The sequence below is a fragment of the Bufo gargarizans genome, chromosome 7, assembly GCF_014858855.1.
Source record: "Bufo gargarizans isolate SCDJY-AF-19 chromosome 7, ASM1485885v1, whole genome shotgun sequence".
Classification (NCBI taxonomy): Eukaryota; Metazoa; Chordata; class Amphibia; order Anura; family Bufonidae; genus Bufo; species Bufo gargarizans.
Genome location: NC_058086.1, coordinates 187,729,669 through 187,752,963, shown reverse-complemented (window position 1 = coordinate 187,752,963; position 23,295 = coordinate 187,729,669). Strand labels below are relative to the sequence as shown.

Here is a 23,295-nt window from a genome sequence, read left to right as displayed (position 1 = left end):
ATCTAAGCCCACCTACCAAGCAACAAGGTGGTCTCAGTTCCTATTTTGGGAGTAGTATTCATGTGCACTTTTGCCCCACCTATCTAATAGGCGACCTTAATTTAAGGTGGTACATATAGGTGTGTGTGCTCTTCCCCCCACCGGTTGCTGCTGCACATGGAAGTAACTAGGAGCAACACACTATATGTGCGGGGTCTGCGCTCCTGAACATAAATGCATAACGGCCTAGGCAGGTTTAGTGTAGTGCCTGAACTGAGACCACCTTGGAGCTTGGTAGGTGGGCTTAGATGTATTTTGATCAAAATGTATTGACCAATTGTCTAAGATTTTATCAATAGAGTGAGGGCTTAGTCCATACTACTATTATAGTGCATTATTTTCTGTGACTGCAATTTGGTGATTACATTACATACAATAGGCATATACAGAATATAAGATGACATTGCTGACTGTATAATTAATATATTGGTCACTTTCTTTTGCTATACAAAAGTCTTAAGAACCCTATATTAAATGAATTGTTGCATCGTAGGATAGTTGATAAGTGTCTGAGCGCTGAGGATTTGATTACTGGAACCCCCACATCATACATGGTCATATGTCCTCCCAAATGGAGTGGTGGTCGAGCATGTGCACTCTATGGAACTGCTGGACATAGCCAAGCGCTGTTCTCTGCCTCTCTTCAGCAGTCCCATAAACTTTGGATGGAGCATGGGTACACGTACTTGACCGACACTCCATATACACAGGGGACACGGCACCACTGTTCTTGTGATCGGTTGGATCCTCAGTCATCAGGATAGTTATCACCTATTCTATGGATAGCTGATAAGTTGGTATTGTTGGACAACACAGTATTCATTGTATATCTTTGAACAAGACCACCCAAAAAGCTATTTCTTCCAGCTCATCGAAATTGCAAGGAACTGCGGGACCAAGGGACTTTCCTCACTGGTTGGTACAAAATATATCCAGATGGGGAGAATCCGCTTACAGTCTTGTGTGACATGGATACAGATGGAGGAGGATGGATTGTAAGTGATAATGCTGCTTTAGTTTTTTTTCTTAAAGTGAACCTTTTGGGGATTCGCTCTGGTAGTTGGGATAAGCGGGTGCAGTACAGGGGCAAAGTACAAGTTCGTAATTCAAATGTCCGTGTTTATTCATACATAAGGTCAAACAAAAACACTTTTGTTCACACCAAGTAGAAAGTTTGTGCATAACAAAAAAAAAGTCACCTTGTCGGCAGATCTGCCTGCAGCAGTCAAAAATGCAGGCTTTAGGTGGCCTGCTCTCCCAACACACAGGTCTCAGCTTTTCAGCCCAGCACAGGGCTCCGTTACTACACAAGCGATTGCCAGAGCTCCTCTGTCAGAGAGAGGTAATCACTCACAGCTGACACTGCTGGCTGGGTTTTTTATAGGCCAGTCAAGACCCGGCCTGGAACGTGGGGAGTAGTCACCCACCCATCACTTTGACTACTCCCAGTAAGAGCCATCCCGGATCAGCTATACAGCCATACTAAAATAGCAAATTGTCAATCAGCATTAGCTGCCGCTGACACCTAAAAAGGCCGGCTCTTACTTCACCGAGGCCAGGAACCTCGATGACACATACCTTCCGTCAACAATGAACCCTTGCGCCTTCCCACAACCTCTAGGAAAAAGCGGCACCTGTACCACCAAAGTTACAGTGGTACTTAAAAATTTGTGAACCCTTCAGCATTCTCTCTATTTCTGCATAAATGTGACCTAAAACTAGATCAGAGTTTCACTTGAGTCTTAAAAATAGATTGAGATAAGAAAATCAAACAAAAGAGCCTAGAATATAAGACTTGGTCATTTATATATTGAGCGAAATTATCCAATATTACATGTGTGTAAGTGACAAAAGTATGTGAACCTTTACTTTCAGTATCTGGTGTGACCCCCTCATGCACAAAAACTTTAGCTAAACATTTTTGTTAATTTCATTAATGCTGCACATCGGCTTGGAGGAATTTTAGCCCATTCATCATTACTAGGGATGAGCGAATCGACTTAAGCTGAAACATCCAAAGTCGATTTGCATAAAACTTTGTTTCAATACTTTATGGAATGAACGCTCTGTACAGTATTAGAATGTATTGGCTCCAATGAGCCGAAGTTATTACTCCGCATAATAACTTCAGAAATTGATTTATACTATAAAAAACATCTCCCAAACTCTGGTTCGGTTCCATGTGGTACCTTGCACCCGATAACCACATGCTTAAAATTTTTTAGACATTTCTACTAGGCGCATGTTTTTTTTAAATGGGATCACTGACTATCCTGGTCACCCAGGTAAACTGGGATCTAGGTAGAGAGTTCTTAGTGTTCCTGGGATGACAACTAGAATACAGTAGAAGTGTATTTCTATCGGTGGGTTTGGTGTATAGATCTATACTTAGGGTTCCATCTGGGTTTTTGATGATAGTAGTGTCCAAAAAATTTATACTAGTGTCAGGAATAAGGACCACCTTATTCCTAGTTATTATAATGTTTGCTGTGATAATATATGTTTTATGGTTATATGTTGTGGTGTAACATGTTCTGGTGTGATTCACATATATATACAGTATGTTTTTATGTATTTGTGTTGGCAAGCCAGCAGCCACTGATGAATTGGTTTAAGGCTGCATATAGGCTGAGATGTCTACTTCATACCTGGGAAAAACAGCAGCCTGCTTCCCAGGGTGTAGTTAGCACAGAGATGCTAACGAGAATGGACCCGTTTGCTGGTCACACTCAAGACAGGGGACAGCAGACTCTCCGGCGCCTTGTGTCAGCATTGGGGCTTCCTAACCAGAGCATGAACCATAATCCGTAATCCTTCATAACTTGTTCAGGATCGGATGTCCGAAAAATTTTGCTTATTATCTCTGGTATGATGAGGGCAACGCATGGATACCAGACATGGCATATCAACTCGCCTTCATCTTCTTAAAATAAGGATCTCATCTTCCGAGCGTCCTGGACTCAGAACGATGAGATATTGATTATGAAGAAGGGGTCTGTATCTTCACCAGGGCAACTGGGAAACTATCTTTTTGATATTTTCATACTTGTTCCCTAGTTGGCCAGGGGGCCAGCTGCATGGGTAATGTAGCTTGGCCCAGAGGGGCTAAGCTAGAGGTAGGAGTGAGTATCCCCCTTAGCCTGCCCCTGGAGAGAAGGCATAAAAATGCATTCCCTGGATATTTGGGTGTCACAATGTGGAAGATCCAATCGAATTGGTTTGTGTTTACTCTGCCCAAATCTCCTGGGAGGAAAGGACTTTTACCACACAAATGTTAAGTATTAGAACTTTCTTTGTTTTCTCCTTAATATTTTACAATTGTTTGCCATTTATGTATGTCTCTTTTGAGAATATTTTTTTGGAACCAAGTACTGTCTATTTTTTATACATTAAACCTAAAAATTTGATGGTTTGTCTTGTACCCTTAAGAACCTGTTAGCTCCATGAAGAGTGTGTGTGCAGTCTGAGGCTGTATGTTGTTTTTCCATGAGGCTTGCTTTCGTGTGGAACACTCAGGGGTGTCCTGTCGACCTTATAACTGATGGGTGGTGGCAGCGAAAGTTTCGTGTTCGTGCGTGGATGTGCTTGCAGGCTTCAGGTGGCGATTTATGCTCATTACGGCCCGGCGTTGGGCCGGTCTGGTACCCGGTACGTGACAACTAGTCTCATTGATATGGGCCGTAAATTGGAGGTCATTGAGGTAAGTGTGAAATATATTAAATGACTCTCTATCACCTGTCCAGATACAGAAAATATCATCAATGTATCTGTGCCATGATGGCACATGTTTCTGATATAATGCATGGCGGTATATAAAATCATCCTCAAACTTTGCCATGATGATGTTGGTGTAGGAAGGGGCTACATTTGCCTCCATAGCGGTCCCCTTCTTTTGAATGTAATACTCGTCACCAAACATAAAAAAAATTGTTGTACAGAACAAAACGCAATAGCTGAATGCAAAAGGACTGTTGGGTTGCGTTTAGTGAGGATGTTTGTAGAAGCGAGGAAGTTGCACGTATTCCTTTTTCGTGTTGAATTGAGGTGTACAGGCTGTTTACATCTAAGGTAACTAGTAGAGAACCAGGTGTAATGCATTGTAATGTGGAGATCATTTTAAGAAAATGAGAGGTATCCAATAAATAGGTGTCACGGCTGAGGATGGGGGAAATCCTCAGCCGTGCGGTGGCGGAAGATGTCCAGTCGCTACTCGCCAGGAAAACAGAATTAGGGAGCAGGTCACCTCCTGTTGCGTCCTTAACACTGACCCTGTCTCCTACCTGCATGGAGACACACAGGGACCAGGGACATCCATAGCTGCACAAAAAGCAAAGACACAGGACATCAACAACAAATCACGCAATAATAACATATGACCGGAAGGGTGGCCCTTACAAGGAGATAGAAATCACAGGAGGCTGCTACAGCAAAGCATGACTGAAGCAACCTCCTGAGCCATGCCAAAGACATAAGCTATATAGGCCTAAGTGGCCACACCCACCGGTCAGACACACCCAGTGACATCACACACACTGGGAAGAGAGTTAACCCTTCCCGCACCACAGGAAAGGGAAAACACCAACTTAAAGAAACAGTGTCCAAACACAACAAACACACTGTGGTTGTTACCGCTGGCAACGACATGGGTGGCAACCGTGTCCTGGGAGTCAGCCCAAAGGCCGGGACACTGCCACCACATGTACACATCACCAAACGTTGCTACGGGCAACCACAGTGCAGGAAAGGTGCAGTGCACACCACACAATACACAGAGTGCACACAGACAAGCAACAGTGCATACATACACGCACACAAACTCCAAGGGAACCGCACACATACCTGTTGTCCGCGGCAACCGCACCTGAGGCAAACAACATCATGCCTCAAGCTGCGGTTGAAACAACAACCCAAACCGCGGGCAACTGTATGCGGCTCCCAAGGAGTCACGGCCATAACCGTGGCCGTGACAATAGGATTTCGTAAGTCGTGTCAATGGAGTCAATATTTTTCCCAAAAAGATTGAAAGTGGTGTAAGAATTGAGTCTGTAGATGAGACTATTGGACGTCTTGGTGGTTTCTGAAGGTTTTTGTGTGTTTTAGGTAAGATATAGAAAAATTGGATGCTCATTACGGAGAAAGGAAAATGTAGCTTTATCGATTGTACCTTGTGTCAGGTGTAGATCCAGGAATGCTTCTATTTCTTTTTGTATTCTGAAGGTGGGATTGATGTTAGTCAGTTCATATGTGTCATAATCAGATAATTGCCTGCAAATTTCTTGCATGTAGTATGAGGTGTTCAAAACTACAACTGCACCCCCTATATCGGCGGGTTTAATGGAGATGGACTTATCTTTTTTTAAAGTATAGAGTGCAGTGGATTTGACATTGGAGAGGTTGGAATAAAAAGGATATTTGCCTTTTTTTAAATAGTTGATACTGTTCTGAATCTCCTTATCAACTAGATTAATAAAGGCTTCTACTCCATGATATATCTTAGGTGGCATAAAATAACTTCTGTTTCTAAGACCCAATTTAGAAATGGATAAGCAGTTCAACATTTGTGATGAATAAGATCCATTAGAGTCCTGAGCGTGCATAAAATGTGCTTTACGGTGTAATGACCTGTAAAACCTATTAAGGTCTTGGTCAAACGAAAAATGATGGAACGAGTTCTTTGGACAGAATGATAGTCCTTTAGATAGAACACTATGTTCGGCCGGCGACAAAGTCCTAGAGGATATGTTAATAAAAAAAAAATGGCAAATTGACTGTTTAATTTTTTTTTTCCCGTTACGCCATTTTAATTATATGGGCATTTTCACACGTGGCGATGCCCATGATGTTTATTTTTTTTTCTTGGTTAAGTATTTTTATTTTAAGGAAAGGAGGCTTCAGTATATTTTAGAGTAGTAACAGGTTCCCCGATCTCAGCCAGGGAACACGTTTACCGGACCGGAAGCGCGTGACTTCCGCTTCCGGTCTGATCGGATGCCGTGGTCACATTTGACCACGACATCTGAGGGGTAAAATGTATGCGATCAGCCTTATGGCTGATCACATACATGTGCCATGGGTCTCTGCTATTTAAAATAGCAAAAACCCGGCGGCTATGGCACCCGCTGCTCACGCGAGCGGGCGCCATGTTTGGGGCCGGACCTCCGCCATACATATACGATATATATACAGCGGAGGTCCATAAGGGGCTAATTTCAAGGTATGTGTTAACAAAATCCCTTTAAGCCAAAAATTTCTGATTTGCGCTCATGCATCCACAAAGTATTGTTCCAGTAGCCTTCTGGTTTGTCGAGGTGATCTTTAGCAAACTGCAGACTGGCAGCAATGTTCTTTTTGGAGAGCAGTTTTCTCCTTGCAATCCTGCCATGCACTTTATTGTTGTTCAGTGTCCTCCTGATGGTGGACTCATGAACATCAGCTAATGTGATAAAAGCATTTAGTTGCCTAGAGGTTACTTTGGGTTCCTTTGTGACCTTGCAGAGTATTACACACCTGGATCTTTGCATGATCTCGGTTGGTCAACAACTCCTGGGGAGGGTAATAATGGTCTTGATTTTCCTCCATTTGTACACAGTCTGTCTGAATGTGGATTGGTGGAGTCTACAAGATTTACAGTATGTGAAAAACTGATGAAGTTTCACATCACATTTAAGCAGAAATATAAAAATATACAAAATACAGGTACACCCTGTGTATTTACGACCACCGCCGTGCAGCGGGCGGTGATGGGAGAAGAGTGCCTGCTGTGACCCCCCCCCCCCCCCCGTATCAACGATCGCTGCGGATTAACCCATTCTATGCTGCTGACTGGCATTCAATCAAATTAATAAAGTAATACAATTAATAAAGTAAAAAAAGAAGAAAAAAAGCCCCTTTCCCGTTATTTTATATGAAAAAAACAGAAAAAAAACCTTCATGGTGTCAAAAAAACAGTCCAGCAAAATCTGCCTTACAAAAACCGTATGGCGTTCCTTTCCTTCTACGCCCTGCCGTGTGCCCGTACAGCAGTTTATGACCACATACAGGTCCTTCTAAAAAAATTAGCATATTGTGATAAAGTTCATTATTTTCTGTAATGTACTGATAAACATTAGACTTTCATATATTTTAGATTCATTACACACCAACTGAAGTAGTTCAAGCCTTTTATTGTTTTAATATTGATGATTTTGGCATACAGCTCATGAAAACCCAAATTTCCTATCTCAAAAAATTAGCATATTTCATCCGACCAATAAAAGAAAAGTGTTTTTAATACAAAAAAAGTCAACCTTCAAATAATTATGTTCAGTTATGCACTCAATACTTGGTCGGGAATCCTTTTGCAGAAATGACTGCTTCAATGCGGCTTGGCATGGAGGCAATCAGCCTGTGGCACTGCTGAGGTGTTATGGAGGCCCAGGATGCTTCGATAGTTGGGTCTTGCGTCTCTCAACTTTCTCTTCCTAATATCCCACAGATTCTCTATGGGGTTCAGGTCAGGAGAGTTGGAAGGCCAATTGAGCACAGTAATACCATGGTCAGTAAACCATTTACCAGTGGTTTTGGCACTGTAAGCAGGTGCCAGGTCGTGCTGAAAAATGAAATCTTCATCTCCATAAAGCTTTTCAGCAGATGGAAGCATGAAGTGCTCCAAAATCTCCTGATAGCTAGCTGCATTGACCCTGCCCTTGATAAAACACAGTGGACCAACACCAGCAGCTGACATGGCACCTCAGACCATCACTGACTGTGGGTACTTGACACTGGACTTCAGGCATTTTGGCATTTCCCTCTCCCCAGTCTTCCTCCAGACTCTCGACCCTTGATTTCCGAATGACATGCAACAGTCCAGTGCTGCTTCTCTGTAGCCCAGGTGAGGCGCTTCTGCCGCTGTTTCTGGTTCAAAAGTGGCTTGACCTGGGGAATGCGGCACCTGTAGCCCATTTCCTGCACACGCCTTTACACGGTGGCTCTGGATGTTTCTACTCCAGACTCGGTCCACTGCTTCCGCAGGTCCCCCAAGGTCTGGAATCGGTCCTTCTCCACAATCTTCCTCAGGGTCCAGTCACCTCTTCTCGTTGTGCAGCGTTTTCTGCCACACTTTTTCCTTCCCACAGACTTCCCACTGAGGTGCCTTGATACAGCACTCTGGGAACAGCCTATTCGTTCAGAAATTTCTTTCTGTGTCTTACCCTCTTGCTTGAGGGTGTCAATGATGGCCTTCTGGACAGCAGTCAGGTCGGCAGTCTTACCCATGATTGCGGTTTTGAGTAATGAACCAGGCTGGGAGTTTTTAAAAGCCTCAGGAATCTTTTGCAGGTGTTTAGAGTTAATTAGTTGATTCAGATGATTAGGTTAATAGCTCGTTTAGAGAACCTTTTCATGATATGCTAATTTTTTGAGATAGGAATTTTGGGTTTTCATGAGCTGTATGCCAAAATCATCAATATTAAAACAATAAAAGGCTTGAACTACTTCAGTTGGTGTGTAATGAATCTAAAATATATGAAAGTCTAATGTTTATCAGTACATTACAGAAAATAATGAACTTTATCACAATATGCAAATTTTTTGAGAAGGACCTGTATGGGGTGTTTCTGTAAACTACTGAATGAGGAACATAAATATTGAGTTTTGTTTGGCTGTTAACCCTTGCTTTGTAACTGGAAAAAATTGATTCAAATTGAAAATCTGCCAAAAAAGTGAAATTTCTAAATGTTATCTCTATTTTTCATTAATTCTTGTGGAACACCTAAAAGGTTAACAAAGTTTGTAAAATCAGTTTTGAATACCTTGAGGGGTGTAGTTTGTAAAATGGGGTCATTTTTGGGTGGTTTCTATTATGTAAGCCTCACAAAGTGACTTCAGACCTGAACTGGTCCTTAAAAAGTGGGTTTTAGAGATTTGCTTCTAAACTTCTAAGCCTTGTAATGGCCCTTAAAAAATAAAATGGCATTCACAAAATGATCTAACCATGAAGTAGACATATGGGGAATGTAAATTAATAACTATTTTTGGAGGTATTACTATCTATTACAAAAGTAGAGAAATTGAAAGTTGAAAATTTGCAAATTTTTCAAATGTTTGGCAATTTTTGGACTCAATTTTACAACTGTCATGAAGTACAATATGTGATGAGAAAACAATCTCAGAATGGCCTGGATAAGTAAAAGCGTTTTAAAGTTATCACCACATAAAGTGACACATTTCAGATTTCCAAAAAATGGCCTGGTCCTTAAGGTGAAAAATGGCCCGGTCCTTAAGGGGTTAAACCAGGCATGATGCCTGTTCGGGTTGATCTGGCTGAGTAAAATAACACCATTATTATGTTCTTCTGAAGCGCCATTACTGTGTAATACTTGTTTTTATTTTCATACAAATGAGCTTATTGGAGCACCAAGTGGTGGGCCAAGACCCTCGAGCACTAGATCTTGACCTTCCTGCTCTTCCTAAAACCCCCATTTCCTATTGATTGAAATAGCCAGGCATCTCATCTGGTCCTGTTAATCTAGTAACTGTCATGTTGCCTGCAGGATCAGCACATGCACAGCACAGATGCCTACTGCGCATTGATGATGAAGTCTGAAGGTGCGCAAGGATTGTGATGTCAGTATATCCCATGTCATAATCCTCCCCACAGATCTGGACGTCATCGCCACATGTATGTATCTGTGCTGCTTAGGCAGCAAAAGCATATGCTGTGCGCACGTGCCAATTCTGCAATCATGGCCCTTAAAATACGTGGACCTGTCAATCAATGGGAAAGGCGGGTGTTGCAGGAGTAGCGGGTCGTTGATGATCTGGTGCTCTGAGGAGCTTGGTCTGCCCCTTGATGCTCGAATAAGCTCATGTGCATGAAAATTAAAACAAGTATTAATCAGTAATGGCGCTTCAGAGAAACATAAGAAAGGTGTCAGTTGACCCAGCAAGATTAACACCTCCATGCATCATGACTGGTTTTATAGGGTTGGCCCTGCTGACAGATACTCTTTAAAGAAAAAAAAATCAGGAATGTACGCATTCTCAGCTCCCTAATATGCTTAGCAGGCACGTAATCACCAGAAATGGATAGATTAGCAAATCTATTTCTCTGGATTAACAGTCCTGCTGGAAGCTTGTATTAATAGTCTTAAAATATGTGAGTGACTAGACAAACAAAGCAACAAAAAAGTTGCCAATGCTGCAGGTCGTAAGCAGTGTTGATCGCGGAAATTCTAATCGCGAATTTCTATCGCGAATATCGGCACTTCGAGTCTTAATGGAAATCTGAGTAGTAGTATTGATTTAAAAAGAGGCACGCGGCAGGGCTGTCCATTATCTCCCTTATTATTCGATATTTATATCGATCCCCTTGCGATGGCCATCAGGCAGGAGGATCAGGTTAAAGGATTTGGTACGCTAGGAGTACAAGACCGTATCTCCTTATATGCGGATGATGTTCTGTTTTTTATAGACCATACGGAAATCACTCTTCCTAGGATTATTCAAATGGTTAAAGCATTTGGTGAGGTGTCTGGTCTTCTTATAAACTGGGCCAAGACCAGCTTGATGCCAATAGACCCCCTGCCACAGAAAGAGGTTCTTGTGACACAGTTAGACATTGTTGATACTTTTCAATATTTGGGTTTGACTATATCACCTCGGGTTGAAAATTTTGTACAACTCAATTTGATTCCCATAATGATAAGGACTAGAGCTAAAATAGGGATCTGGCTGAGACTTCCCCTATCCAGAGCTGACCGAGTTTCACTAGTTAAAATGGTGAAACTACCACAATTTCTTTATGTCCTCAGGAATGCACCTATTTGGATACAAGACAAATATTTTAAACTCATGGAAAGAATAATTAATGATTTAATATGGGGAAGAAAGCGAGTTCGAATAAAGCTGGAATATTTGTATAAATCTGTGGAGTGCGGGGGCTTAAATCTCCCTTACTTTAAAGGGTACTTTATTGCAGCCCAGTTATTGAGGTGCTATGAATCAAAGAATAGTGCATTGCTGGGGAAGTTGGTAACTAGCCATGCCCACAATAATATTTTTACCTTGTTGGAATCTGGTTTATTAAAGAGTTATGAGTGGGGCTACAGAGAGACTATAAAACTACTCCTGAAAGTGTGGGCTACAACTAGGTGTCATGGTCTTACCTTCTTGCTGTCCTCCTTCGTTTGACATGTGCTGGCGGCCATCTTGGTTTCTGGGTTTCTTGTAGCCTCCCACCCTGCGGCTTCTCCTTCCCACTGGGAGGAGCTGGATGCCTAGCTCATATATATAGGAGGTCTGTGGCTTCAGTTCCCTGCTTGGTCCTCCTGTGTTCACATGCTTCTAAGACTGCTGCTGCTTCTGGTTCCTGATCCTGGCTTCGTCTGACTACCCTTCTGGTTCCTGATCCTGGCTTCGTCTGACTACCCTGCTGGTTCCTGATCCTGGCTTCGTCTGACTACCCTGCTGGTTCCTGATCCTGGCTTCGTCTGACTACCCTTCTGGTTCCCGACTTCTGGCTTCGCAAGACCCTGCTTCGGTTTAGCCATCCGCTTGGACTTTTGCCTTACAGCTTTATTTTCAATAAAGCCTTCTTATTTCCACTATCTCTTGTTGTACGTCTGGTTCATGGTTCCTTGACATTAGGACCAAGCCATGAATTCTGACGGTACAGGGCCATCCTCGCTACCTACGCTGGTTGCCAGACTTGATCAGCAGGATCACCTGTTGGGTCGGTTCGCTGTGGCGTTGCAAACCCTGCTTGAACGCACGGCTCATTTAGCTTCCGTTGCCGATGGGTCGGTTGTCGCTCCTGGGCCCGCTCCTACTGCCGCTCCGGTTGTTGCGCCAGAGTCTACCCCGACACCTGTTGCTGCGCCTGCGGTGTTTTGGGGTATGACCGGTTCTGCCCCCCTTCCACAGCGCTTTGGGGGAGAGTCAACTCAGTGCCGAGGTTTCCTTAACCAGGTGGGCATTTATTTCGAGTTGCTGCCACATGCCTTTCCTACTGAGAGATCAAAGGTGGGCTTCTTGATCTCGCTGCTCTCGGACAAGGCCTTGGCCTGGGCCAGCCCTTTATGGGAGAACAACAATCCGGTGGTTGCCGAGTTTTCCGGTTTTTGCTTCTCTTCGGAAGGTATTCGATGTGCCGGCTCGTGCTGCCTCTGCTGCGAAGCTCCTTATGTCCATCAGACAGGGTTCACGATCCGTAGCTGAATACGCCATTGAGTTTCGTACCCTGGCAGCAGAGGTGGGCTGGAATAATGAGGCTCTGGTCGCTGCTTTCTCTCATGGTCTCTCGGATGCCTTGAAGGATGAGGTTGCAGCTAAGGACCTACCAGTGGAGCTCGAGTCCCTTATTTCTTTCCTGATTTTGATTGACACCAGACTCAGGGAGAGACCTTCCATTAAGGAGAGCCTGCAGAGGTCTTCTAACAGATTGGCGCCTACGTTTGCTGTCCCACCCGTGCCTCCCTCTCCTCCCACGCCTCCTGGGGATGACTTGTCTGGGGGTGAACCCATGCAGCTGGGGTTTGCTCGCCTGTCCGAGGGGGAGAGGGTACTCCGGAGACGCGAGGGCCGATGCATGTACTGTGGTCTCGGTGAGCATTTTCGGTTGGCATGCCCGAACCGTCCGGGAAACGCTCGCACCTGAGATCCTGTCGGGGGCAGATCTTGGGTGGAGTCTCCTCGTCCCCGGTTTCCCGTGTTGACAAACCACTGATTACTGTTGTTCTCTCCTGGGTCGGGGGCTCGGTGACGACCCAGGCGTTGGTGGACTCTGGTGCTGGTGGTTTGTTCATTGATAGTGTGTTCGCTGCCGCCAATTCCATTCCTCTGCAGCCTCGAGGTTCCCCACTGGCTCTTGAGGCGATAGACGGCAGACCCCTTCTGCCGCCACACGTGACTCAGGAGACCCTTCCAGTGGGGATGGCCATTGGTGCCGTTCACAGAGAGTCGGTCTGTCTCCAGGTTATTTCGTCTCCACACTACTCGGTGGTCTTGGGGTACCCCTGGCTCCAGAAGCATAATCCGACTTTCGATTGGAGATCGGCCGAGATCCTCTCGTGGTCACCGCAGTGTGGGGCCAGTTGCATCCATGGGCCTGTCAAGTTGCTGTGTACTTCCTCGGACTCTCTGTTGCCTCCTGAATACGAGGAGTACCGGGATGTATTCGATAAAGTGCGCGCGGTTGCCCTACCTCCGCACCGCCCATACGATTGTGCCATAGAGTTACAATCTGGTGCCGTTCCTCCTCGTGGCAAGGTCTATCCACTGTCGGTAGCGGAGAATGAGGCCATGGAGGAGTACGTGAGGGAGGTGCTTTCACGCGGACACATTCGCAAATCCTCGTCCCCGGCAGGGGCTGGATTTTTCTTTGTGAAAAAGAAGGGCGGTGAGTTGAGGCCTTGCATCGACTACAGGGGTCTCAATCGCATCACGATCAAGAACGCTTACCCGATACCTTTGATTTCCGAGCTGTTCGATCGCCTCAAAGGGGCCACGGTCTTTACCAAACTCGACCTGAGGGCGGCATATAACCTGGTAAGGATCAAGGCGGGCGATGAGTGGAAGACCGCGTTTAACACCAGGACCGGTCATTATGAATCCTTGGTTATGCCCTTTGGGTTGTGCAATGCGCCCGCAGTCTTCCAGGAATTCATCAACGATGTTTTCCGTGACCTGTTGCAGCAGTGTGTGGTGGTCTATTTGGATGACATCTTGGTATATTCTGAATCCATGGAGGCCCACATTCTGGATGTCAGACGAGTGTTGCAACGCTTACGAGAGAACAAGCTGTTCGGTAAGCTTGAGAAATGCGAATTTCACCGATCCCAGGTAACCTTCTTAGGTTACATCATTTCCGCTGAGGGGTTCTCCATGGATCCTGAGAAGGTTTCGGCTGTCTTACAGTGGCCCCAGCCCAGTGGGCTTCGTGCCCTGCAGCGCTTTTTGGGCTTCGCCAATTATTATCGGAAGTTCATCAGGGACTTTTCCATGCTAGCCAAGCCTCTCACGGATCTGACCAGGAAGGGCAGTAATCCCCAGGTCTGGCCGCTCGAGGCCATCCGAGCTTTTGAGGCTCTAAAGTCCGCCTTTGTGTCGGCTCCGATTCTGTCACATCCCAACCCTGGGTTGCCTTTTGTCCTCGAGGTGGACGCGTCTGATACGGGAGTAGGCGCCCTCCTGTTCCAGCGTAGAACACCAGAGGGTCCTCTGCTTCCTTGTGGGTTTTACTCCCGGAAACTGTCTTCCGCGGAGTGCAACTATCAGATTGGTGACAGGGAGTTATTGGCCATCGTGCAGGCCCTTAAAGAATGGAGGCACTTGCTCGAGGGCTCGGTGGTTCCGGTTCTCATCCTGACGGACCACAAGAATCTGACCTACCTCTCTGAGGCCAAGAGATTGATACCACGTCAGGCCAGATGGGCTCTGTTCTTGTCACGTTTTAATTACGTGGTCTCCTACCTACCCGGTTCCAAGGACATCAGAGCGGATGCCTTATCACGGCAGTACTCCGAGCTGTCCGGGGAGGAGTCGATTCCGACTTCGGTCATACCTCCGAATCAGATCCTGGCCGCCATTCGCACCAGCCTGACCTCTCCCCTGGGTGAGCAGATTTTGGCGGCTCAATCTGGTGCTCCATCTGGGAGACCCAACGGCAGATGTTTTGTGCCTGAGGAGTTGCGCACTCGGTTGTTGCGGACCTACCATAACTCCAAGGCCGCGGGGCATCCTGGTAAGAATCAGCTGTCCTGGGCTGTTTCACGTCTGTTCTGGTGGCCTTCTCTACGTTCCGACATCGCCGCATATGTAGCGGCATGCTCCGTTTGTGCCCAGAGTAAGTCCCCTCGGCACCTTCCGTTGGGCCTTTTGCAACCCATAGCCACCGGGGAGCGTCCTTGGTCACACCTGGGGATGGATTTCATTGTGGACCTCCCTGCATCCCGAGGCCATACGGTCATTCTCATGATTGTGGATCGGTTTTCCAAAATGTGCCACTGTGTTCCTCTCAAGAAGTTACCCTCTGCACAAGAGTTGGCCTCGATTTTTGCCAGGGAGGTCTTCCGGTTGCACGGGTTGCCCAAGGAGATTGTGTCGGATCGGGGGAGTCAGTTTGTGTCCAGGTTCTGGCGCGCCTTTTGCTCCCAGTTGGGGATTCATCTCTCCTTCTCCTCGGCCTACCACCCTCAGTCCAATGGGGCCGCAGAACGATCCAATCAGGCCTTGGAGCAATTCCTTCGTTGCTATGTCTCCGATCACCAAGACAATTGGGTTGACCTCCTGCCTTGGGCTGAGTTTGCCAGGAACACGGCGGTGAACTCTTCCTCTGGGACGTCTCCCTTCATGGCCAATTATGGGTTTCAACCTGCCGTGTTACCGGAGGTATTCTCTCCCCAGGATATTCCGGCTGTGGAGGATCACCTTTCCGTCCTACGTGCTTCTTGGGTACAGATCCAGAGGTCCCTTGAGGTCTCTGCGCAGCGCCAGAGACTCCAGGCTGATCGCAGACGAGCGCCCGCTCCTTCCTACCAGGTCGGAGACCGCGTATGGTTGTCCACCCGCAACCTCAACCTTCGAGTGCCCACTCCCAAGCTGGCGCCTCACTTTGTTGGTCCCTTCCGAGTGCTTCGCAGGGTAAACCCGGTAGCCTATGCCCTCGCGCTTCCTCCTGGCATGCGGATCTCCAACGTGTTTCATGTCTCCCTGTTGAAGCCACTGGTGTGTAATCGTTTCACTTCCTCGGTTCCTCGGCCTCGTCCGGTCCAAGTGGGCAATCGTGAGGAGTATGAGGTGAGCAATATCCTGGACTCACGCCTGGTCCGCGGTCGGGTGCAGTTTTTGGTCCATTGGCGTGGTTATGGTCCAGAGGAGCGTTCCTGGGTTCCCTCCGCAGATGTCCATGCTCCTGCCTTGCTCCGAGCCTTCCACGCACGCTTCCCTCAGAAACCGTTCTTTACTCCGCGGAGGAGGGGCCCTTGAGGGGGAGGTACTGTCATGGTCTTACCTTCTTGCTGTCCTCCTTCGTTTGACATGTGCTGGCGGCCATCTTGGTTTCTGGGTTTCTTGTAGCCTCCCACCCTGCGGCTTCTCCTTCCCACTGGGAGGAGCTGGATGCCTAGCTCATATATATAGGAGGTCTGTGGCTTCAGTTCCCTGCTTGGTCCTCCTGTGTTCACATGCTTCTAAGACTGCTGCTGCTTCTGGTTCCTGATCCTGGCTTCGTCTGACTACCCTTCTGGTTCCTGATCCTGGCTTCGTCTGACTACCCTGCTGGTTCCTGATCCTGGCTTCGTCTGACTACCCTGCTGGTTCCTGATCCTGGCTTCGTCTGACTACCCTTCTGGTTCCCGACTTCTGGCTTCGCAAGACCCTGCTTCGGTTTAGCCATCCGCTTGGACTTTTGCCTTACAGCTTTATTTTCAATAAAGCCTTCTTATTTCCACTATCTCTTGTTGTACGTCTGGTTCATGGTTCCTTGACACTAGGACATGGTTGAAGGTCAAGGGTTCACTTACATTTACGCCTCTTTGGCATAATCTGTACTTACAAAGGCTAGATGATAGTGCAGCTGACACATTTTGGCACAAGAATAAAATTCTGTATATTTCACAGGTAGTTAAAGATAGAGAAATTAAACCATTTATAGAGATGACACACAGTATAACAAACCTTTCCTGGTTTAGGTATTTTCAATTGCGCTCAGTCCTATCCAGTTTGGATGATAAACTGGTGTTGGATATAGATAATTCGTCTTTTTTGAATGATTGGGTAGGGGGTACACTGTCTAGAATAAAAATTTCAAATATATATAAGTCATTACTTAAGGCACGGTTTAGTGATACACAGTCACCAGGACAAAAAGCGTGGGAGGTGGATTGTCCGAATTTACAAATAGAAGGGTGGGAGAATATTTTTGGGAACCTAGTCTCACTATCCCAGAACGTTTTAATACAATTTTATATTTGCCATAGACTATATATTACTCCTTTATGGATGAATAAATGTGGATTAAGAGACACGTCTAACTGCCCCAGATGCGATATCGTAGGAGCGGATTTTCTTCATATGATATGGACTTGTCCAGAACTCACAAACTTCTGGAATACTATAAATAATTGTATCATGTATAAACTAAAAATACGAATCCCTTTTGAACCACAAGTATTCGTGCTTAATGATCTCTCCAAATTAAATAATCATAAGTATCAAAAGATCCTCCTGAGTAGGATATTGATGTTGGCCAGAGTGCTGGTCAGTCGAACCTGGTTTGCCCGATATACTCCAGATATAATTACATGGATAAATCTAATTGCTAAGGTAAAAAATTATGAGAAAATCATGTATAAACAGAGGGAAGCTGAGGAGAAGTGGATTAAGATATGGGGTGGTTGGAGAACTTGATTAGTTGTGTTTGATTTCCTCAATGATAAAGGTCTTATTTTGACGCACCACAGGCAGGGGGGGAGGGGAGGGTTTCTTTAGGGAATTGGGGTTGGGGAGAAATTGTATTTTTTTCTTCTATTTGTAATGTTTCGATATATTAATTTAAAAAAAAAAAAAAAAAAAAAAAAGAGAATTCACAAAGATGTAGAATACAGTGCTATATATTTGGAATCTCGAATATTCTAGTTTTTTTTTTCCTCCCTTCTTGCTTGTGGGCCAATGAGAAGGCTGCAATAGCTTTGTCAGAGCTTAGCAACATCCCTAGCAACCAATAGGAAAGTTGCCTGCCCCTTACTATATAAGAACCTCCCCAGCAGCCATTTTCTGCAGTTTTTTTGCAGTTCTGAGAGAGAGAGCAGTGTCATTGCTGTGCTCTGTGCTTTCATCTGGATCCTATTCCTTATCCAATTACATTAGATAGTTAGTTAGTTAGTTAGCTCATATATATAATACAGATAGTTAGTGGGAGATAGTCAGTGTCACGGCCTTTGGTTTGCACTGTGACACTGTTGCCACACTTGCGGTTGCCCGTGGCAACGTGTTGCTGTGAGAGCATGCAGTGGCAGTGTCTCGGCCTTCTGGGTGATTGCCGGGACATGGTTGCCACACATGCTGTTGCCGGTGGTAACGTGTGGCTTAGTTTGCTTGTGTGTGCACTTCCCCTTTCAGTGGCTTCCTTCCTGTGTTTGGTGATGTAAGGGTTAACTACCTTGCTGGGTGTGGTCACTTGGGCTTCTTATACCTGTGGCTTTAGGTCAGGAGTCAGTTGTACTCCAGCCTTGGTGTGTGCTGGAGTGAAGCTCCTTGTCTGCTTTACCATCTGTCCAGTGAGGGCCACCCTTGTGGTCATCAATGTTATCCCGGTGTCTCCTTCCCTTCCTGTCCCTATGTGTATGGAGTGGGTTATGTTGAGGGTGTTGATATGTCTAGTTTTGGTGTTACATGTCTGGTGGTGTTTGATGTCCAGCATGTTTGTAAGACATTCCCCTGTCTCACATTTATTGCAGCTTTGGATGTCTTGGGTCCCTGTGTGGTTCTTGGTGTGTGCTGTGTCCTTTTAATGTTGATGTGGACAGCAGCACTAGTGCATGGGTTCCAGTCAGTTTGTCTGTGGCAGGCAAGTGTGTTACTGGTTTTACTTACCTGCCATCTCCTTTAGGCTACTTTCACACTAGCGTTCAGAGCGGATCCGTCTCAGACGGATCCGCTCATATAATGCAGACGGTGGCTCCGTTCAGAACGGATCCGTCTGCATTATATTGTTAAGCCTGAGCGGATCCGTCCAGACTTTACATTGAAAGTCAATGGGGGACGGATCCGTTTGAAGATTGAGCCATATTGTGTCATCTTCAAACGGATCCGTCCCCATTGACTTACATTGTAAGTCTGGACGGATCTGCATGCTTCCGCACGGCCAGACGGACACTCGAACGCTGCAAGCATCGTTCGGGTGTCCGCCTACTGAGCGGAGCGGAGGCTGAACGCTGCCAGACTGATGCATTCTGAGCGGATCCGCGTCCACTCAGAATGCATTAGTGCTGGACGGATGCGTTCGGGACCGCTTGTGAGCCCCTTCAAACGGAGCTCACAAGCGGACACCCGAACGCTAGTCTGAAAGTAGCCTTAGCTGTATGTGTTTCCCCTCCTTGCAGCCTCACCTTAGTTAGAGACTCTTGTTCCTCCGTGTTGTGGATGAACAGGTAGTCTCTCCCCTGCTCCTAAGTGAGGGATTTCCAGGGCAACTCAGGATATTAGGTATCCAGTGTATAAGCCGTCCCACCATCGGGGTCCGCTCATATGGTGAGGAGTCAAGGATTAGAGACACGGTAGGAGGTGACCTGCTCCCTTATCTCTCCTTTTTGGCGAGGCTGATCCCCTTTACCCTCTGACACCACACGGTGGGGGGTTTCCCCCACTCCCCGCCGTGACAGTTAGGTAGTGATATAGTGTAGCTGATAGGTTTCAGTGCAGGGTGTTAGGTAGTGTGATAGGAATTACTGTTTCTCTGCTGTCCATACATACATGCTACAGACTTAGTGCTGTGATGTCACAACAATACTTAGTGCACCAATCAGTAATATCTACTCAAACCTGATAAAATGTGAAGTTGCATGCATTGCGCAAAAAATATGCACATCATTAGTGCCGATTTGCGCATTGCAAAAAAAAATGACTGGAGATCACAAATTCTAAAGCCGTGAATTTATTGCGAATATTATGCGAAAAATTTGCGAATACGAATATTGTCTATGCCGCTCATCACTAGTCGTAAGCCAGACTAAGGAGTTGTCTTACCAGCACTTGCCCTATTAGACTTGTCATATTGGACAAATATCCACCTTGAAAGGTCGACCCAGCACTGCAGACCTAACCCTCTATTTCTCTTATACTTTCCATTCATCCGGGGGCCAGAAAAAGATTTCAGAGAAAAGTTTCATTTGAGGTCAGAAAAACTGAGGTTTAGCAATATGTCATACAGACTGACAGTTCAGTCCAAGAGCCTTTGTAAGCATGAAACCATGACTGGCCAAAACCATGTATAGTGCACCAGTGGAAGGGGGTATCTGCAAATGTTTGCATGTAATGTTATTTAATGTTTGCACTGTACAACTAGTATGTCTAAGCATGAGCCAGGCGTGGCTAGGATCAACCACCTGGCTCAGCCCTCTCTGGAGTTTAGAGAGGAAGGAAGTAGGGAACAGTCTCCTCTCCTCCAGAATCCAGCTTCAAGCCCAGGAGCCTTTGGTACCTTCACAAGCTCCAGAGGATGAAAGAGAGGAAGATCAGGAGGATTTGTATGGCTACAGTGTGCAAGTCAGCAAGATAACCCAGCATAAAGCATTCCAGACCCTGCTGCAAAGAGGGGTAACTTGTTAACACACCCTCTACACTTCAGATTAGTGGACACTACAGCCACGATTGCCAGATTGTAGTCGCTAGCCAAAGATCCCAGTAACAGAGACTTTAGCAAAAGAAAGAGTAATCTGATGACCTTTACTGTTAACTACTTGCTTAGCTCATGTTTGGACATATAGGAAGGATTTACACTGTGTACAGATTATTGCTGGATGTACTACAACTTCTATTTTGTACACAGTAAAGAGAGAGACTTTCACTTTGGTTAATCTGGCCTGGTTACTGACACCAAACATTGGCAAGCCCTGTCTTGCATCCACATGGACATTCAACATCAGGGGCACCCCCCAAACTACCATCAAGCAGGGTAACTTATGGCTACAGGGAGGGTCCCAAGGGAATATAGAATGCCCCTCCTTCACTGTACCGACCCCAGCCAGCGACGGCCTGAAGGAGTACACTGTGACACATCCTCCTTAGAGCTACAAGCGCCTCCTCAGGGGCTCGCTGCACATGCCTCCACAGATAGTGCTGAGTCACGTAATATGTGGTTCAAGGTAAAAGTGACTTACCCTGCTATTCCATTGAAATGTTTGATCCTTTCCATCTTTCAACTCTTTAGGTTTTCCAGAGACGGTATGATGGCACTGTGAATTTTTTTAGAGAGTGGAAAGACTACAAGCAAGGGTTTGGTAACCAACTAAGTGAATTCTGGCTGGGAAATGATAATATTCATCGCCTTACGTCTACAGGTAATGACTTCTTCACCTTCAGAGCTTTGTCATTATGGTTCACAAATCTGCTGATGCCTATCATGAGACGCTAGTTTCTACAGAACTGCAAATCTCTACACTCCCTACCCTTAAAAGACACCCAGCTCAGTATGTATGATCTGCTAGGACTTCTTCATCCATGCACTGACTTTGCACGTGTTTGACCTTTCAGGAACTCATCAGCTTCGAGTTGATCTGACAGATTTTGAAAATAATTACACTTTCGTCACGTATGCTTCGTTTGCACTATCAGGAGAAGATGACAATTATAAGCTGAACATTGGCGCTTTCACTGCAGGCAGTGCAGGTAAAGTCTTTTCTGTCCACAGAGATACCCATGAAATGATCTCTTATGGGACCCAAAATCTAAAAACTTTGTCAAGGCTTTTTTTTTCAAGCATGAATAGTGAAGCTGGACCTTGTACAGCATACTACATTTATTTGAATGCCCTCAATTTAATGAAGCATTTCCCCTGCAGAGGCCGGTAGGGGTGGAATCAACCAATGTGCAGCCCCCACGACAGGAAAAAGCCGCTCTGACACAGTGGTTTACCTATCATAGAGGCAGACCATGCGATTGCTATGGGGCCTGGAGGTTGGGGTGGCTGGCGATGAGCTGCTTCTCCACCACTAGTGGAAGCACAGAGCATAGAGATTGTACAGCTTTCATCGATTTCAGTAGTAACTGTATATATTCCAATGCACGGAGCTCCCCCTTGTGGTGGCTGCAGCCAGACAGTTTTATAATATCCTGTGTGAATGGCTGCAGGATATAAAGTTATGGTTGTGTTCTGGTGTGAACTACATTGAGCAATGTGATATTCAGAACGAGCGCCATGTTTATGAACAGCTGTTCAACTTTGTCCATCATAGTAGTCAGATTAAGTGGGTGAGGCAAAGGGTGATTATTTTTCATTACATTTTTTCGTAAAACAGTTTTTTTTTTTTTACACATAAAAAAATAAAAACGATTTACAGTAAAACCACACACCAGGGTGGTTTGCAGCTGTGCTTCTGTCGCAATGTGTCGTCTTGGAGGGAAATTCTGATTATTGTTCCTTTTTTTCCCTGCCTGCAGGTGACTCTCTCTCTTATCACAACAATCGCCCTTTCACAACCAAAGACAGAGACAATGATGAATATCCACAAAACTGTGCGGTTTCGTTTAAAGGTGCCTGGTGGTACGGAAGCTGCCATAACTCCAATCTGAACGGGCAGTATCTGAGAGGAAAACACGCCAGCTACGCGGATGGAGTTAATTGGGAAAGCGGACAAGGGCAATATTACTCCTATAAAATAACAGAAATGAAGTTCAGGCCAGTTTAATACATATTGTATAATGTGAACAGAGACCTTATGAATCACTTCATTGAAAGATTAAATTACTGTATCTGACGTATAATAGACGCAGGTCATGAGGGTCAAGTGTAAGTAATAAAGTAATGAGGCACTCAGGTTGATTTGCAATTCAAGTGAGGTTTATTTCATAATCTCTGCATCATCCATTTGCCCGTGGTATATATGAATCAGCAACAAAATATTTCTGACCAGACCGAAACGGTCACGGTGGACCTTCATCAGTGGTCATGTTATCTGAGTGGTGGGTAGCGGTATTTCTGGGGCGCTGGATGCATAAGGGTCAAGTCTGTGATCTCGGACCTCCACTAATTTTTAGCCTACAAATAAAATAGTAAATTTTTGGGATGAATACCATGAATTTTACCAGTGATTTGTGGCATATTAACACGTGTATTCGCAATTATTGATGGGCTTATAGTGTAAGGGTGTTTGTCTTTATCTATGATGCGCCCAGAATTCATAAAAATATCTTTTATATGGCTGATCTGTATATGCAACCTCATGTATAATACATAACTTCCTACAATAAATGTTTTCTACTACTATACGTTGTCCTCCGTTTTCTCTACCACTAAAACTATGACCTTAATCTTTTATACATAAACCAGCTTGTCGCCATATTGAATATTGAGCTCCTCGGCCTAAATGAGAAGAAATCCTGTCTGAAGTCATTACACTATAGGGAAGGGAGTACAAACTCCGCAGGTAGACCATGCGGCTGCAGTGGGGCCACTGGGGAGGGGGCCCGGCACTTGTTGGCCCCATCCTCTTTCATACATTACATAGCACAGAAGAGTTTTTATCCTTATAGACGCCATGCAGAGTATTGTAGAGGTATACA

The 23,295-nt window shown here is 45.5% G+C and overlaps 1 protein-coding gene across 1 annotated transcript in view; it reads left to right on the top strand.

Annotated features, from left to right (window-relative positions):
- LOC122944087 (ficolin-1-B-like) overlaps positions 1-23,001 on the top strand; it is a 257,588-nt gene extending 234,587 nt beyond the window's left edge. Inside the window, exons 10-13 of the mRNA XM_044302310.1 lie at positions 907-1,034; positions 20,945-21,074; positions 21,268-21,402; positions 22,174-23,001. Of these exons, the coding sequence (XP_044158245.1) occupies positions 907-1,034; positions 20,945-21,074; positions 21,268-21,402; positions 22,174-22,421 (641 nt within the window). The 3' untranslated portion in view covers positions 22,422-23,001. The remainder of the gene's footprint in view (positions 1-906; positions 1,035-20,944; positions 21,075-21,267; positions 21,403-22,173) is intronic.
- The last annotated feature ends 294 nt before the right edge of the window (positions 23,002-23,295 follow it).